The 19,588-nt window shown below is 38.9% G+C and overlaps 2 protein-coding genes across 2 annotated transcripts; both read right to left on the reverse strand.

The window, feature by feature from the left end:
* Positions 1–492: 492 nt before the first annotated feature.
* On the reverse strand, positions 493–18,404 carry LOC120895718. The gene is made up of 2 exons (XM_040299286.1): positions 17,110–18,404; positions 493–1,478 (listed from the first exon to the last, which is right to left on the reverse strand). Exons 1-2 carry the CDS (start codon positions 17,300–17,302, stop codon positions 1,138–1,140), a joined length of 534 nt encoding a protein of 177 aa, XP_040155220.1. The 5' UTR covers positions 17,303–18,404; the 3' UTR covers positions 493–1,137.
* On the reverse strand, positions 12,331–13,255 carry LOC120895717. The gene is made up of 2 exons (XM_040299285.1): positions 12,769–13,255; positions 12,331–12,702 (listed from the first exon to the last, which is right to left on the reverse strand). Exons 1-2 carry the CDS (start codon positions 13,231–13,233, stop codon positions 12,523–12,525), a joined length of 645 nt encoding a protein of 214 aa, XP_040155219.1. The 5' UTR covers positions 13,234–13,255; the 3' UTR covers positions 12,331–12,522.
* Positions 18,405–19,588: the final 1,184 nt, after the last annotated feature.

Below are 19,588 nucleotides of genomic sequence, written 5' to 3' on the forward strand. Positions count from 1 at the left end.
ATCAAATGAAGCAAATGTGTGCGCCACTACCGGTCCAAATGTCGGCATACATCTTATCGTGTTATTTCGTGATAGGACGATTTAATGCGTCTGTTACGGCCTGTTACGTTCCTACGCCAAACGACGCCACCATTCCATCAACCGTGTATTCTTGCAATTTTGTACGGGGGAAGAGCATCTTTTTAATGTTTGTCGTGTTTTTCTTGCGATCGTAAACCATGCTGCTTGTCATAGCAATGGCATTTGACTGGAACCGTCAGTGCCACAACACATTTATGCAAACCATTAATTGTTGAGGGTAGAGGTTTCCGTATTGCGGGTCGTTTTACAGACACTGTGTATTAGCGGATGGTTGTCCTCTGCAGAAGCCTATGATCGCTTCGGATGGATGCAAGAAGGAAAGAGCTGCCATTAAATATGATGTTTTAACTGTCCAGCAAGAACGTTTCTTAAACTGGCACTGTTTACTGGGAAAGGTTTTAATAGCTTTCGAATGAATGATCAAGAAGGGAACCACAATTCTTTATTTTTCAAATGCATCACAAATCTGTCATTTCTAATGATAATTGCCAGCCATATACATCGCTTAATTTCTAATTATATTTCGTAAGCCCTCTCCATTTGTATATTATTATTTCGTTTTTGCGTAACGTACGTAATTTAAGCATGCAATAAATGCCTTTCATGGATACTGCTTTACTGTGTCACTACACAATATGGTGTATAAATTCAGGATAGATGTACAAAATTACTTAACAATAACTAATATGTCTTACTTCTTGCTCGCTCTCGAAATTGAGAGGGCGTACAGATCTGACTGTACTACGTCCAAGAAGTTAAAGTTTACGTACTTTACGTAGTAAAAGTTTAACGGTAAGTTTTCCAAAATCCATATAACTGATTAGTAGCTTGTTAACTTAGTTCTATTGATCTGATGATCTGTCTGGTGATCTTTCTGTTGAATAAAAGAAAAAGGTCAATTCACAAAACGCCTTCTATGGCCGATATCAATTTTGCTCTACCTTCCTCACGTGCCAAACAGTTGGAACCTATCGTTAAACAGTGGTCTTTTCTAGCTGTTTACATGTTGACCCTATGCACACTTCATGTGGAATGAGGAAGCAGCAGCCCCCGGGGCTAATCTTTTTGAGTGTCAGAATCCCGTGGTGAAATGGCATTTTGGAACGGTGGTATGCTTTGCTTTTCGTGCTTCCCCAGAAACACCGGCACGGTAATGTTGGCCGTTGGCTGGCGTCTGGTTATCTCCCAGACGTACGTCTTTCGTTTCACGAGCGTTGGTGTGTAGTCTTCCTGCGGGTGCGAGCTGTCGTCCCCGCCGGCACCATTCGTTACATTGATCCGATCGAAGTGTATCTCAAAGTCCTTCCCGAACACTCTGAAACCGGCCGGCGAAGGGACGATGTGCGTAGAGCGATCCATGTGCAGTATGTCCGTCATGTTGCGTATCTTGTCCATGTCTGTAACGAGCGGCAAGGTGGTGGAAAAGGAATGAGTTAGTATAAAAATAACGCAAGGGACACTCGATAAGTCTAGAAGAGATAATGATAGATGTAATGTTTATAAATAGTTTCATATGAAATGGACATGGGAAAGATGATATAGCATTGTAATCATAGAAAAAAGAAACGGATTAAATCTATAAAAAGCACATGTAAACAATCAATAAGGGAATTAATCACTTGTGAAAACTTCTTCTTCTTCTTCTATTTGGCGTATCGTACTACGTGGACATGCCGGCCTATACAGGCTTTCGAGACTTAATTCATTACCACGCAGCCGGATAGTCAATCCTTGCTACGGGGGAGTGGTCCATTCTAGGATTGAACCCATGACGGGCATGTTATTGAGTCGTTCGAGTTGACGACTGAACCACGGGACCGCCCTATAAATATTTCCATACGTAAACATTTTACCTTTTTGTTTGGACCTTGTTGTTGTAATGGACGTATGGACTAGGTTTTCTGTAAAATTGATATTCTTTGGTCTCATTTCGATTCATACTAGACTTGAATCTTTTGACTGGTTAGATGTTAAACCAAATAATTAACTACTGTACCACGGTATAGGTTACAGACAAAATGTGATCATTAATCATCTTTTCACGATCTACATGATAAACATTTCAGAAATTACAGCAATTAACATAGCTTGTTACTAGTAAGTAGCATTATTTATCAGAATCTAATTTTGTGATCTTTATATACATAATACAACACCCATTAACTGCATCAATGGTCATATGTGATCAACTCTATTTAGCCTTCGGTACATTTTACCCTTATCGTTGTTTGATGAATATTTAATGATGTATAATTCAGGTTAGCTCTCTCACATCAATTCCATTGCGTGTCCATACTACGAATTTACTTTTAGTGAGCATAAATCAGGGTTAAGCACGGCAACAAATTCGCGTACTTGTAAAAGGTTTTCATATGTACCTGAAGGGTATGTTTGTTACGGATACAGAAGACTTCAATTCAATTCAATTCAATTCAATGCGTCTTCATATGCATTAATCTATTTAAACATTCTTAATCAAGTGGGAGGACCCACTTGTGCAAAGTTTATGTAATTTATCATTTTCAGGACAATCATAAGAGAGTTGATATACTGAAATGTGATTGAAATCTGTTTCTTCTGTGTTTTAGTCAATATTACTAATTAACGAATACTAGAATAGCAACGCCCAGCAGCAACTAGACCAACAAAAAGCGACCTAGTACTAGCATTCATCAAATGTTTTGTAGATGACAATACTACCCTCTTACTACCAGACAGACCGTCTTATGCCGGTCAAAAAATATGATTCACGTCAATTATGCTTGTTTTGTGTCACTCATCTGCCGCTTGATTGGGCTGACGACGTTTGTGATCCTTGTTGTCGGATCATTTATTTTCGAAGAATGCAGATGCGCCAACCGGGGAGGGTAATGCAGTACTGCGGTACTAAATGGAGGTAAAACCTTCTACTCGTTCAATAACGATGGTATTTGTGGAAAGGATCAAGGTTTTTTTTTGGATCGTACATTGATGTGATGTAAGCATCGTATGTATGCCAAGGGCGTACGCTCTGTCGACTGTCGCATTTAAATTGATTTGCAAAAGAAAAGAGAACACGTGCCTTAAGCTGTACTCATATGTTTGCGTTAGCCTTATATATTTAATTCTAACTTTGAAACACTTATTAGCTCAGCAAATGAAGCGGATGTTAGGTGTAGTTTAGAATATCAATCAGGCTATTACAATCCACAGCACACCGAATACTGCATTCGTTTACTGCATTTGTTTAATCATTTTGCTTTTCTTGGATGTATCTCGCAAGAATATCGATCGTTGTCGTTATGCCAACCAAGATGATGTTCGCTGTCACCGATCGTTCGTAAAACAGATGCAATAAAAAAGGCTCAAAACTCTGCAAAATATACCGATATTCCGTAAACTTATCTTTGGCGACATTTGTATGTAAGGAGAAAAAACATCCCCGTCCAATTAAGCGCCGAAAAGCTGGTGCTGTACCCTGCCAACCCTCGCCTGATGGTCTTTAACGGCAACGATCACTGTTTATTATGGTCGTGGGAAATTAGCGTCACGAGGTACTCTTTCCAATCCGTCCTTCTTCCGACTCTGTACCGTCGGTTAGATAAATTGTACCTTGCGCTATTGGGGTTGTACGTGTTGTTTGTAATGATTACTACACAACCAGTACATTTTTCTTGCCCATTAAAAGCGAGCGCATTTCTGTCTCACTTTTGCTCCTTGCCTTGTCCGCCCTTGCAAGCGACAGGTTTTGTTGTTGTCTACAAATATAAATCTAAGAATATTTCCCGCTGTTCGTTCTATACAGATAAACTGCTGTACCCTTGAGCAGCAGTTACTTGGTTTTAGTAGAGACCACACATTCTCTTCCCGTTCGCGGCATGGACAACCTACACTGCCGGTTTGATTTATGTGAACCTGACGCAGATTAGCAGAGTGATTAAAGAGATTATTTAGATTATTTCGAGTAATTATCAACCGTCATTTAAGGATTGAGCGATGGTAGCTGTGGAAATGAACACACTTCTCCTTGGTTTTCTTTCTGGGAATAGACAAAATAAATCGTAGCACATGATTGACAGTTTTGAGTAGGAACTTTTCTGCTAAAAATATACTACCAAGCGTGAATAATTGTATCAAATCTCATGAAGTTAAATTGACACTACGGCAATTATTTCCGTATAAAAAATAGAACATCTGGCTTGAACATTTAAAGTATATAAATACAAACAAAAACAACAAGAATAGCACAATAATCGGTGCAGTTTTCACGATAGCTCAACAAATAATCCTCAATTTAGTACTGTCCAAAATATTACCAATGCGTTTATATTTACCAACTATGTGAATGTAATCATCGGCATAATTCACATATATTTTTTTCAATGATCTGGAACGGTAGAGAGTTTTCCAAGCAAAAAATTATCATTCTTTCTTGTTCTATCTAACAGTCCCTCAAACTAGACAGAGCGAGAAAGCATGTTGATTCTGTTGCTTGGGTCAATGATTGCTTGGGTCAAAAATAGAATATAACACAGCATCAGTATGATTTCCTTACAATTGAAGAAAAATGAGAACATTATTTAAACATTTGCTTCACCCTGTTGGTGTTAGCAAAGTATATAACATCTTGCATTGATTAGAAGCTGACTGTCAGGATGCATAATTGTGTATTTACTATTATAGATTTCTGCCTAACATCATCAATTATCGCTTTCACACATCATTTGTCGGCTCTACCACTCGATCAAAGATTTCCATACACCCCTGCGGCGAACAGAAAAGTGAGCTTGATACGACAATAGTGTTTTGTTCAGCTCATCACGAAACCAAACGTCCTGTCGATAGTCTCCGGCTGGCACCGATTTGGGAAAGAATTTATCCTCCAGCCAGTAAGCGACATTGTAAGTTCGGTTCTGAAAGAAACGAATGATGATGAGTTGTAACTCAGCCAATGCCGCATGCAATCAAGTTATATTTACACCATGTGGACAGTAGTACAGCAGTTGAGGTACTGTAGCAAAAAATACAGACATTACATGGCGGGAAAATATATCTTCCGATGGGTTACGAAAATATGCACACGCTTCTAATAATACATCAACTGGGAAAGCCTGGTAATCGTTCAACCGGTAGTATGTTTTCACCTGGAAATACAAGGTGTTCAGCACTTTCGGGACGTGTATCGTTAAGTTCAAGTATGTTGGGCTATTTCGCCGCAGCACTGTTTTGCACTGCAACAGTTCTGACACTTCGTATGGCGTTTCCGTACAGATGAACCGGGTCACTCGTACGGTGAACGGTCTCGATTCATTCGTGAAGACGATGCGATTGGGATAGTACACGGGAATGTGTTGCTGGTCACATTGTACGGTTTTTAATGCGTGATAAAATGCATACGTGATTATGGAAATTCTTACAAAACACTGAACAATTTGCTGCACACGTTTCATTGTGACTGCATGTTTTATACTGATGATGTAGTTTACTCTGACAACGCGAAATAATTATAAGCGAGAACTAGTTGGTCAATTTTGATTATCAATGGTATTGATGCTGTTGCAATGTTTTCTTTTACTATAATTATTCTTTTTTTTTCTGTGCTAAAGTGTATATGTACAGTGAACCGTCGTATGTTAGGTTTAATTCGTTAAAGTAATTCACTCGTTAAAGATGTGCATAGCAATGTTAAAAATACGTACAAATTATATGGAATCTAAAATTATTGATTCCAGTGCCAAAATAGTGCTATAAATAAGGCATTTTTTTATGAATATATTATCATAAAAAACCCAATTCAATTTTTAAATAAATATTTCGTTTATTATTGCGAATATGCTCGTAATTTTCTGTTTCTTCATTGTTAATGTTCCTTCTTAAGACTATATTTTTTGAATGTTAATTTTTAATTTATTATTTCATTTTTCTGTTTGATATCAGGATACATTAAATATCAATACTTAACCTCAATGCTTTCCCACTGGCAGCCGTTAATTGATCGTTTTTTGAAGAGATTCGTTTTATACGCTGTTTTGGTGATATATACCATATTATTTACTATACTAAACATTGGCCATATACTAGCCATTGGTAAATTGTTATATCAAAAATTGCTTGGAAAATAATGTATACTTTTAAAACCACAGAATTCAGTGCTATTTTAACACGCGGCATGGTGTTTGTTTGTTTGTTATGTCAATTGTTGAAATGAATTTTTTCCGATGAATTGAACAAATCAACAACCTCCAACAAATCAAATTGCAATAGTCCATTAAAGGATCAACTACAACTATGAAGATAAACGACTCGAAATACTAAAAGGTTTAAAATTGCGATAGTGTTTTAGCTAAGACATCCACCATGCTTTACAGCACCATCTGTAGTATGATCATCGAAGTAGCGAACTGTCCAACGTACGGTGTGTAACCGAAAAACATAATTTTATAGTTTCTATATCTCTCTTTCTCTTACTCTCCGTTGTGTTTTTCGTGTGCTTATGATCCAGATTAGTTTATCTAAATCTTGTAACAATTGGAAATTCTTAAACAATGCCTACGAATTTATGTTTACTGGTACCGGTTCGTTGTTTTCAAGGTACCGCAAATTTCAAGGTAACCGTCGATTCTCTTCAATATCTAGTAATGGCATCTCATAGATTTCATTGTACGCAGCATGACATATCATTTCTTCTGGTACGGTATTAAAACACTATGAGCAAATTGTATTCGACGATAAGGAAATTTCATTCTGTTTAACCACGAAGCACACCATGAACGTACAACTAATTTGTCTCACAAGTTCTTTGTTCCTATTGAGAAAGCAAATAGATCCGGAGCCGGTTGTGATCCAGCTAATTTGGAAATGATACCTGTTACATTTTATAATTGGATAAAATAACACAAGCTTACACAGTACACGATAGATAGAACTCTGGCCAAACAGATCCGGTTCAAACTGGCTGCAACCGCTCAAAGTTAGCGAGCATCATTATATTCAGAGACATACGATAAGAGGCATAGATAAACAACGCAATTAACAGCGTCGTTGTTTCGCGCATTAAAAGATTCATCTTGCTCTACTCCAGTGTCTGGGGCAATTAACACTGTTTTATTCCACGATGCCGGTTTGTTGTCTAAAACATTACGACCCATCAGTTGACCTGTAATTCTCTATCCTACGTATAAAAAAACGCATTATTAATTCTCATTCTTAATTCTGAATTCTTTTGTGGTTGTTTAGAATGCATAATTATAAGTCTACATGAGGTTTGTTAATTTAATTATATTTCTCAATTAGAAACTGGTAATATATAATACTATTAATTTCCTTAGACAGCTTATTTTACCAAGAATGCTTTCATCCTCAATCGTTTTGGTCGTTCGAAACATGCTCTCTAATTCACTTTTTTTATTGATAAATATGTTAAGCGTTCGTTTTTTACGATCGTACATAGACTATAATAAATTCGTTGATCAAATTTAACCTGTCACATAGCTTATAGTGATATCATTATAGTGCAAGGTTAAAAGGATTTTCGGTCCAATAATTACGATCAATTATAGATGTATCAACAATTAAATCAGACGCGCATAAATGATTCTGAAGAGCAGGATTATGTTGTTGCAAATTTTAGAAATGTAACAGTCTATTCGGGAGTAGCATCATTGTTTATCCCTCTTACAACTGCTGTTTGCGTATAATTAAAATTCGCTATACAGTTAAAAAAATAGATCTTGTTTCTTTAGAATAATTTCCCGCTGCTTTGATGTCGCCTATTTCCATTAGCGTGATCTACCTTAACCGTGCTTGATTCTTTTAGATGACAGTTATCGCGACCCGTGGTACAGTCGTCAACTCGCATGATTCAACAACACTCTAGTCATGGGTTAAAATCGTAAGGCCGTAAGAATCCGTCGACTCCTCTTTTTTGTTCCAGCGTGTTTTACGGAAAGTAGAAGCAACCGGTGGATGGAGAAAATCAAACTGATTCCGCTTCTATTTCTATAACCAATTTTTTACATATTTTTTCCAAAAAGAGTAGATGAGCGTATTAGCAAACTAACCTCCACCTTAATTATACACGTAGAATATGTTTTAATTTCTTGACAAATTTAAATTTTTGCGTTTTCGCCAACTTGAGCTATCGGTAGAAAATCTCTACTCGAGTATGGGGCCCCTTACGGGACTGCTCAATCCTCTGTTGTTTATGCTGGGTTAGCGAACTCCGGGTCCCTTAATCGTCGAAGATCCTGGCCGCCATACAGTTCCCCTACCATCAAACTACCAAATAATTTGGCCCCGTTAAAGGCCTATGCAATGAAATTTGAAGGATCGCCTTTACTCCAAGGTGTACGAAAAAAAAAAACAAAATAAATAAATCAACATCGTTTAAGGACCCATTAATTGGCCTATTACCAAAACTGAATTCATACCGGTTCTGGTACTCATAGTATACCCATACCGCTCCTTGAATCGATCACACACCCAAACTGTTCCTAGAACTAATATTGAACTCAAAGTCGTTCTGAAATTGACACTAGACATACACCGGTCCTGGATTTGATACTGAATTTATGCCGGTCTGAATCTAGAATTCATATCGGTCCTGGAATCAGTTGGTCTTGGCTGGTTGCCTGCAAAACCAATCATAGTAACATTGTACCCTACAAAAAAAACTCAATTTATTCTAATTTAGATCTCATAGAATTTTAACTCAACATATTTAAACTCATTGATAACGACCTACCTTAAGTTCAAATGATGGTAAAAAAATTATTTCTGTAATAGAAAGTGTTCAAAACTAGTTTTTTTTATATTTTTTGTCGTCGGTTGGTGTTCACTTGTTATCTAATGTATCCAATTTGTGATATTGTTTTGTGTACTGATAAAGATGCTCACCGTACAGTGTCAAAGGCTCTACCAATCTAGCAAAGAACGCCATACACCTCTTCGGCGAACAGAAAAGTGAGATTGATATGAAATTAGTGTCTTGTTCAGCTCATCACTAAATCTAATGTCCATTCGATAGTCACCGGCTGGCACCGACATGGGAAAAAACTTATCCTCGAGCCAGAATGTCGCACGGTACGTTGTGTTCTATGCGAAAGGAGAAAAGCACAGTGAATTAAATTTTACAACGAAATTAAGTACAGTTAAATCATATCTACCCCTTGTGGACAGTAATATAGCAAATCTGGCATGGTTATAAACACTACAGACATTACATGGCGGGAAAATATATCTTCCGATGGGTTACGCAAATAAGCACACGCTTCTACTGATATATCGACGGGAAAAGCCTGATATTCATTAAGCCGATAGTATGTTTTCACCTGAAAATACACGACGTTCAACACCTTAGGTACGTGTAGCGTTATATTAAAGAATGTTGGACTGTTTCGGCGCAGTATAGTTTTGCACTGCAACAGTTCTGACACTTCGTATGGCGTTTCCGTACAGACGAACCGTGTCACTCGTACGGTGAACGGTCTCGATTCATTAGTGAAGACGATGCGATTGGGATAGTACACGGGAATGTGTTGCTGGTCACATTGTACGGTTTTTAATGCGCACAACAATGTGACAACAAGCAGGCTCTCGATGTACCAAAACCATTCCTGCACACGTGTCATTTTGTCGACACGCTAAGCACTGATGAAATTTCAAAATAATTTTTTTTTTTGCGTTTATATACGATGTCGCGTAAGCAGTCGAAAACAGATTCAGCGATCATATTTAGACTATTATAGGGGAAAGCGGGGCAAAATGGGCATGTGGGGCAAAATGGGCATGTGGGGCAAAATGGGCATCCTCTATTTAAGCATTTTTTGACTACAAAGATACTTTCCAATGCTCAAAATGTATTCATTAGAGTGTTCTATAAACACCATGTAGTTTTCATAACCCTTACATAACAAATAACTAAGAAAAATGCAAAATAAGGTTTAGCAGCATATTGATGTAATTTTTGCCACTTCGAAAATAAGCTTAAACTTGTGTCACAGGGATGCGTTGACGTTTTTCATGATATATTTTTAAAGATATGATATTTCTTTAAAATTTTTCTGAAGAAAGCAAGGCGATTGAATGCGTATTTTTTTAAATATAACAAAAAATACAAAAATGCTTCACGTGGGGCAAAATGGGCAGTTACGCTTGGGGCAAAATGGCCAGATGCTTTTGACATACGGCGCTTGGTGAGGCTATGGTGTTGTATTTGTCGCCTCAAAATGATAACAGACACAGCTTCATAAGATTCGATTTTGTAGATTTAAACGTTTAAAAACTGTTTTAATCTTGATAACATATTTTTGGAAGAATTTTAAGGGCTTTTCTGACCAGCAAATCAAAAGATAGAACGAAAAATACATTTCACGAAACGTGCGCAAAAGCATAGACCATTACCTAAGCGCAGTTGTTGTGGCCCAAATTGCCCCAGTGTTTTGACGTTTCACAGTTTGTTTACATATGCCCATTTTGCCCCAGGGCTATGCCCATTTTACCCCGCGTGTCAAAATAGCTTCTCGTAAAACATCAACTTTTATTTTACATTATTTTCATGTTTTTAAGTTGTTTTCATTCTATGTGGCAATTTTAATCCATAGATAAATGGTTGAAGCATACATTTATGAAAATTTGTGTTTTGTGGAAGAAAAAGAAATTTAAGAAAAATTGTGTTTTGTGGAATATTCAAAGGAATATTCAGTAAACTGCTTAACATGCCCATTTTGCCCCGCTTTCCCCTATAATTGATATCGTCATCATAGTAAACGAGTGTAATGAGTTTTAGCTTCATAATTACGGCTTATTTACAATTAAGTTCCGCACGCATGAATGTGATTAGCCTTGTTTCGACGAAACGATTATTGCTTGTAAATTCCTATCAACATTACTGTTTCCCATGGCAATGTAAATTTGAGCAGAGTTCGGTGATTCTTTTTCTTTGAATTTTTGCCATCTGCTGTATGCTGGATGGCACAACTCTTTGATTGTAATCTTTTGACAGGTGCATAGAAAACTGTATTCAGTTCACGTTTGGCAATCCACACTTGATCAAAATCAAACGACGTCTTAATTATCGAGCGTGCTGATTACCAAGCGTATACTGTATTTTGTTATTTAAACTTATTTTTGGGATACCTGCGCATGGGAGAACATTGGTTTGAAAGTTTTTAGTGATTTCTAAACGGTAAAATCATGTGTTGATGTGTATACGTTAATCGCCATTTTGGGATATATAGAAGAATCATGTCATGGAAACGCTAAACTGTTTGCGCATCTTTTTTTGACAGTGGAAGGGAAAGATTCGCCATCAAACAATTGTTCCGTGGCGAATATACTCACTGACAAAACAAGCAATGAGAACATATGGTATTTTGACAGTTGTCAGCTTTTGCAATGAAGTATGACAGCGTGCTTTGTAGAATGTATGCTATATTGCTAACAGCCAACTAATAATGGAATGAAACAAAGATCAATAATTGTCCGATCCACGATCATACTTCACAACTTCTCATTTTTGTCATGGTATGGTACTGCACATTCATAAGCACATCACGAACAATGTTTCAAAAAATAAAGCAGTACGATAACTTCATTTTTCACGAAAAAAAAGGAAAAATGTACAATTGTAAGTAGTGGGCACTTTATTTTGCCGGCTACTGTATACCCAAAAAGCATTTAATCTTCCTGAATTTGTCGGTCGTTTCATTTTCTTGGCTGTTTTGTTTGAAGTTGACACATTTGTCAGCATTTTGCCGCTGTCGTGGTAACGTATCTATTGGGATAGTTGAACGCGCCTAGTCTGTTGGGCAGTAGGTAGGAAATGCTGTAATTAAAATTATAACACAGTAAAAAACCTGACAAATCTTTTTGTTATTTGACGCAACAACCGTGACTGCTCTGGGCCAGTGGTCGACAAAGTGTTAGCTGTTGGATTGAGCTCACGGATTTAGAGATTTTCAGCGATTCTGATACTTTTAGTACACTTTCTGGACCCCTTTTTATGTCATAATATGTTCATCTCATAAACAAGACATCCAAGTATCACTTTACGCTACACAAAGTCCAGAAAATATGCCAATTTTATCAGATCATTTTAAATTCCGTGTAACAAGCAAACTTCTCAGAGTAACATTACCACTCAACTAACTTAATATATCTTAACCTGTGGGCCAAATTCATTTAACGTGCACATTCAAATTTAGTATGATAATTGTTAATTTATTGTGATTTCTTCATTAAGTAATGTAAAAACCTTTTCTGTTACTTTTCGATACGTGTTTTACGGAATAAGTTTTTAATTTCGTCAGAGAATCAGAGCATCAATGTTTTGCTATGTCACATAGTCGTACCTAACCCTAGCCAAAACTACTTAAAGGAAAAAAAAAATCCCGGCTTAACTTTAACATATTCAAACAATTATGTTTATCGAAGAATATGTGTATCGCGCGATTCCATATGTTTCTACCACTCGAGCAAAGAACGCCATACACCCCTTCGGCGCACAGAAAAGTAAGCTTGATATGAAATTAGAGTCATGTTTAGCTCATCACGAAACCAAACATCCATTCGATAGTCTCCGGCTGGCACCGACTTGGGAAAGAATTTATCCTCCAGCCAGTAAGCGACATTGTAAGTTCGGTTCTGAAAGAAACGAATGATGATGAGTTGTAACTCAGCCAATACCGCATGCAATCAAGTTATATTTACACCATGTGGACAGTAGTACAGCAGTTGGGGTGAGGTTGCAAACAATACAGACATTACATGGCGGGAAAATATATCTTCCGATGGGTTACGAAAATATGCACATGCTTCTAATAATACATCCACTGGGAAAGCCTGATAATCGTTCAACCGGTAGTATGTTTTCAGCTGGAAATACACGACGGTCAACACCTTCGGCACGTGTAGCGTTATATTAAAGAATGTTGGACTATTTCGCCGCAGTATAGTTTTGCACTGCAACAGCTCCGACACTTCGTATGGCGTTTCCGTACAGACGAACCGGGTCACTCGTACGGTGAACGGTCTCGATTCATTCGTGAAGACGACGCGATTGGGATAGTACACAGAAACTTGCTGCTGGTCACATTGTGCGGGTTTGAATACGAGCCAGGATGTTATAATAAAAACCCGCACAAAACACCGAAAAAGCCTATGCACACGTTTCATTTTGGTTGCGCGCTCTGCACTGATGAATATGTATAAGCTGTGGCGTAAGTAGACGAAAACACATTCATGAATCAAATTTAGCCAATTACATGGTTTGTATAATAATTATAGTGCTAGACTAAATTGATTTTTCATCTAGAAACTACGACAATTTACCATTATCATTTTTTATATTAGGAGCAGAATTAACAATTAAGTTCAGCATTTATGTATAGGTTCCATTGCGTTAGTAGAGCATGTTCCATAAATAAAGTTATCTCTGATCTACGTTTAAATCAACAACATCCAAAACGAGCTTAGGAGAAAAAACAAGTAGAACAATACTTTTCCAAAATCTAAAAATAACCCAGCCCTCACACCTATGAAATAAAAACATTATACTATCGGTTCAAAAATTTTCGTAATTTAACGAAGATAAGTGAAGATTGGATCGAGCTAAATATGGAACATTGAGTTTTGTTTCAGTGCGTTCACGATTTGTAAAATAATGACACAAATAATGGTAAACTAGTCATATGTGGTAAATGCTATGGGCATTTGCAAAAATAAAGAAAAAAGTTAGCTTGAATACCACACCGGAACTGTATTCTTTTTTCAACGGAATATACTAGCAAAGAAGGGCTAATGGGTTGATTATACACTGACAGTGGTAAACAATGAGGACATGTTGCATTTTGACAGCTGTCAGCTTTTGTGACAGCATCCCGCTTGTGCACTACCGGCTTTTGGCATGATAATAGAGTAATCGAGTAAAGTACAATAATTGCTCGATGCATGATGATGGCCCTTTATGCAAACGGCCGTGTTAACAAACAAAACCTCGACAAATTTGTGTCAAAACATAAGCTTTTATTCAAATTTTATAACTGGGAGCAACGACAAACCTCCATTCCATAAACTCTAACCTTTAGCGAATCTAAAAGGAGGCAAAATGATGGAATGTCTGAGTATCGATGATTTTGTAACTATGTAGGGTAGTTTCAAAGAGCATCTTCGATTCATTGATTTTTTTTAATGAAACTGTGCTGTATTTCATCTTGGTGGGTGTTTTGTTGCCTGTTAGTATATTATCGCTGTGCGGATCACGCTCCTATTGGGATAGTAAAATATATATATTGCGTATTTATTTACTTTATGGGTTGAACCACAGCTTGATTTGTTAATTGAAAAATCTTTTTGATATTCATCACAGCTCATACAAAATAGCATCACCACTCTCAGTAAAATCAATTAAAATAATGTGTTCTTTCTAGCATTTATTAATCGATGGACTATAAAGCCCTCTCGAGTCAAATTTTGTTTACAATAGACATTAGATAACGAACAGAACATTTATATATTGTTATTGTTGGACGCATTTCGAACACTTAACAGTGAAGTCAGTTCTTTTATCGTCATTCCAGGTCTGCTGAATTTAGTAGACGGCGCATACAAAGATACTAAACGAAACTAATCCAAACTAAGAACAAATCACTCGAATAAGACTGATACTCAGTTCCAATGATGAGGGTGTGTTATTGTTATATCTTTATTGAGAAGTGTACTTATACTTTCTTCTTGACACTTGATCGGATCTGATTTGATCTGATAAATTGTATTATCTGACACATCTAATTGGTCGTGTTGAATTGTTTATCGAATGTTTATAAAAAATCGTTTGATAGCATAACTACCACTCGAGCATTGAACGCCATATACCATTTCGGCGAACAGAAAAGAAAGCTTGATAGGATAACATTGTCCTGTTCTGTTCATCGCGAAACCAAACGTCCTGCCGATAGTCGCCAGCCGGCATAGATTTGGGAAAGAACTTATCCTCAAGCCAGTATTCGGCATGGTACGTTGTGTTCTATACGAAAGGGTGAGGAAAGGGCAGTGAGTAAAAGCTGACGCCGATGGACTACGGTTTAATCATATTTACCCCATGTGGACAGTAGTACAGTAAATGTGGTATAGTTTCGAAAAACACAGACATAAGATGGCGGGAAAATACGTCGTCCGATGGGTTACGCAAATAACTACATACTTCCGTAATTATGCTGATTGGAAAGGGTTGGTAATCGTTCAACCGATAGAATGTTTTCACCTGGAAGTAAAGCAGGTTCAGCACATTGGGCACTTGGACTGTCAAGTTGAAAAATGTTGGTTTATTTCTCCGTAGCACAGTTTTGCACTGCACCAATTCGGACACTTCGTATGGCGTTTCCGTGCAGACAAACCGTGTCACTCGTACAGTGAACGATTTTGAATTATTCGCGAAAACGATTCGATTGGGATAGTACACAGGGACCGGTTGCTGGTTACAGTGTACGGTGTTTAATACGAACAAACAAAAAGGCAGACTCGCAAAGTACCAAAACGGCACAAATTTCATTTTGTCGGCACGCTCTGCACAACATCTAAAATGAAACTCGAGTAAAATATTTAACATATGCGTTTATATACGCAGAGGCGTAAGTAGTCGAGAACACATTCTGCAATTAAATTTGATCTATTACACGGTTAACTATGATTACGGCAACATGATTGCGACTACTTACAGACAATTTGACAATTACAAATCGTGCACGCATTCATGTAATGCATTGTTTACGCAGAGCAAAATTAGTACAGAGTTTGGGATTCATTCTAGTGATGGGAAAAATGAAATTTTCATCAGAAACGATTCCGGCTAGCTCCAAAGTTTTCTGGAATAGATTCCGAATAGCAGGTTCGGAATAAAATTCCGGAATCATAATCGAATCTGGAATTGGCATCGGCTCTGGAACTGGCAGAGTCGATTTCGGCATCTCTATAAGAATAGGCATTTGTTGCGTTGGCTTATTTCAATTCCAGAGCTCATTCTCATTCCGGAGCTAATTCCATATCTGGCGTCAATCCTGTTACGGTATTGCGATTCTCAGGTCGATTCTGATTCCGAAGCCGACTCCGGAATCGGAATCGATTCCAGTATCGGAATCGTCTTAGGAATTGATTCCGAACATGGAATTGGAATCAGGTAGGTCCGATTCCGAGCTCCCACCACTAATCCATTACAAGACCGTGGACTTTTTTTTAATTCTTCATGAATCAATTTGGCTCTTCGTTTCTTCACAAAAGTCTATGCAGGTACCAGTAAAGTTTACTATAACGCTACTACGTTTCACCTACATATTCCGTATAATGTCCGTTGGCGTGTCAAACACAAGACTACCGAACCTGCCCATATTTTTGTAGATACGCAGGCAAAATACAAATGAATTTTTTTTATTCCAATCATGTAATAATGTTGACATGGCGATCTCATGCGATCATTAGGCATGTGCAACTGTGCAAAGGTTGAATCAAAGAAACAACAATGTCATCAGCATACAACCTTCGGGATGTGCACAATGTTCGCACATCAATCAGTCAGGTTGGCTGTACCGGGTCCCCTGTCCCATCATCCGCACATGTGTATCTGTGTCATTTAGCAATCAATTAGCACACCCGAGCAATTGACCGGGCGGACGAGCAGCGAAAGGCAAACTAACTCAATATAAAATCAAACGCTCTCCAGCGTATGGAAAGCTCCGCTCATATCCACCGATCACAATGCAATTGACGTGTTTGTGTTTGTGTGCTGCGGCGTGGTGGCAATTTCGATTACGAGTAGAGCGATCGATAAGTGTTCGATATGTCTTAGTTGCCCACTTGAGCACACTTGGGGACGGACAACGGGGGAGCACACACCAGCGTGTCTAGGTCACGACACTGCACAGCCTTATCGGAATGGAACAATCGGAGGTGGCAGGTGACTACTGTGCCTCATCAAAGTGTGCGTATGAGCAGTCCAGCAGGTCTGTGTACCGGCGATAGATCGTAGCCTACTACACGGCAAACGGCTCCGGCACTTACCTCGTACAATGTAGTACCAGTAGTTGGTTGTACCGTTCGGCATGGTACGCATTGCGCCGCGATCCTTGATGGTGCTCCACATCTGCGTCTGCTCGGTGTGCAGAATCATTGCGTAGGACAGGAACACTACGACCACCATGAAGAAGAGCAGCAGCGCGTACACCAACAGCTGCCCGGCCACGTTGTTTGCCATGCTGCCTGCCCGTTACGGATGCTGCTTATTACAGACACACGAATTGCACGAATCTTTTCTCGAACCACCAAATTCTTTAATAATTCTCCGCTCAGCCGCTAGTTTTAAGCGTTCTTTCTCTCCGCACTGCTGAATTTGGTGGAGTACTAGATGTTATCGTACGCGGCAGCGTGCGTCGAACCAGCGTACTGTTTACACCAAATGTTTACCGTTGTTCTCTTTACCTGCCGTGCTCTGTTACGTTGCTTTCTCACTGTTTCTTTCCCTCCCTCGAACTGTAGAACCTTCCCTACGATTGCAATCAATACACACGCGTGTGATAAGCTCTTTTCGGTGTCACAATTACCACGCCGTTGGGACCGTTTTACACGCACGAATCCAACAACATCAAACCTTCCGCAACGCCACCAATGCAAACACGCACGACGATGACGCAGTTCACTACGCCAATGCTGTTGTGATCTCACTATCGCTGCTACACACTGGAAGACGAAGGTATCTCTGCTCACCTAAAGCACACTGATCGAACGAAACCGCGTGTGAAACTCTGCGCCGTTGTTTGACGAATGTTTTTACTCCACGAAAACACGCGCACTGTGCGCTTCTCGAATAACGCTGCGCCGATGCTGTTTGCTTCCCTCAGGGGACGGCGCACACATACACGCATCCGCTCGAAAGCCGTGGGTCACCCGGTTTTAGTGTGCTCCGGTGGAGCAAACATTCACGTGCCCGCACACCACCCATACACACACACAAGGAGGGGAGCGCACACCGGATAAAAACAAAACCCGCAAAAGAACCGCAAAACAGCAAGGAACCCCCGCGGGAAGGTAGAGAGAGAGAGAGAGATGCTTACAACACCCTTTTATCGCTTGCGGATGGGTGCAGCGTAGGGGGTGATTTCATCCGGTCGATATGAACTCTTCGCCTTGGTCACACACTCTACTGTGAGATGTTGGATGGTTCATGTGTATGTGTGAGTGAGTGTGTTTGTGGGCGGCTAAAGGGGTGCGTAACAACATCGCAACATTGCACTAAACCGCGTTGTCGTTGTTATGCGATCTTCAAGCGGGGCCACTTGCACACGCCCGAACCCCGAACCGCGCAGTTACAAACGGAGTGGCTAAACCGAAAGAAATACACATTGGAAGCACAAATACAGCAGCAACATCACACGTGTGGAGCGGCATGCGAGTTTTGACCGAGATTTGATCCAACCAGCAACCGTCAAATGATCGTCAAAGAGGGGGCAAACGCTTTTAACGACCTTCACGGCTTCAAGTTCCAGTTAGTCGCCGGTGAAAAAGTTTGTTTTTTTTTTCTCTTATTTTGGTATCACTCACCATCACTGCCCCACTTGTGGTGAGGGTTGGTTGAGCGTGTTCGAGGGGTTTCTATGTATTTTCACCCGATGCGTCATTGCGGGCTGTTTAAAGCCGTACTTTTCGGGCCACCGTTGAAACATTGTAGTTTTGGGTAATCGTATTCTATTATTTGGATCAGTTTGGCTTTTTACTTGCTCATTCACTTAACTATTGACTATTGCACTCGGAGTTTGAGTTCTTGTCGCGTAAACTGAATATTGGTGTATAGATGATTAGGTAACTTGCCCCATTAGTCATTTTATTGCCTTGACAATGCAACAAACTTTACGATGCTTTTAAAGGATTTTAAATGCTGTTGCTCTTTTAAGGATTAACTTTATCCAAAATATGTTTATAATCATGAATTTGATCAATCGACAAATCAAAAAGTAAAAAATTGTACATCAATATGGCTTACGAGTTTTGAAGAACTCTTTTCGGACCGTACATAAACACCTTTTTCATTTTTTAGGCAGCTTTTAGTCCAGTCCGTGGTACATCCGTCAACTCGTTCGACTTAATAATATGCGCGTCGCGGGTTCAAGCCTCATATGGATTGTCGTCGCCCCGTATCAAGGACAGACTTGACTATTCGGTTGTGTGATAATCAAGAAGTCTCAAAAGCCTGTATATGCCGGCATTACCGTATAGGCCGTTACTAATAATAGTAATAATAAGCAGGCAACTTGAAAAGATCATTGGCACTCGTAGTTCATAAAAACTAAATTATCTTCTCATGTGTACAATCTCCCATGCAATCATAACTATACCATATGTTGGTTGTTTGATTTTGGCAAACAATAAAGTAAAATATATATTTTTGTTTGGGCGTATTCAATGTAATGATAGATCATCCATTAAATGACTGCAAAACAAAGTGCACAAAACCAGGATCATCAGCATGTAGCAGTATCATGTAGCA

The sequence above is a fragment of the Anopheles arabiensis genome, chromosome 2, assembly GCF_016920715.1.
Source record: "Anopheles arabiensis isolate DONGOLA chromosome 2, AaraD3, whole genome shotgun sequence".
Lineage (NCBI taxonomy): Eukaryota > Metazoa > Arthropoda > Insecta > Diptera > Culicidae > Anopheles > Anopheles arabiensis.

Bases quoted from the DNA above. Each gene is read 5' to 3' on its own strand.
- LOC120895717 (XM_040299285.1), bottom strand. From the start codon at position 13,233: ATGAAACGTGTGCATAGGCTTTTTCGGTGTTTTGTGCGGGTTTTTATT. The intron at 12,703-12,768 runs GTAAATATAACT...CGTTTCTTTCAG, and splicing joins TGTACTACTGTCCACATGGT to AACCGAACTTACAATGTCGC.
- LOC120895718 (XM_040299286.1), bottom strand. From the start codon at position 17,302: ATGGCAAACAACGTGGCCGGGCAGCTGTTGGTGTACGCGCTGCTGCTC. The intron at 1,479-17,109 runs GTAAGTGCCGGA...CGCTCGTTACAG, and splicing joins CTGGTACTACATTGTACGAG to ACATGGACAAGATACGCAAC.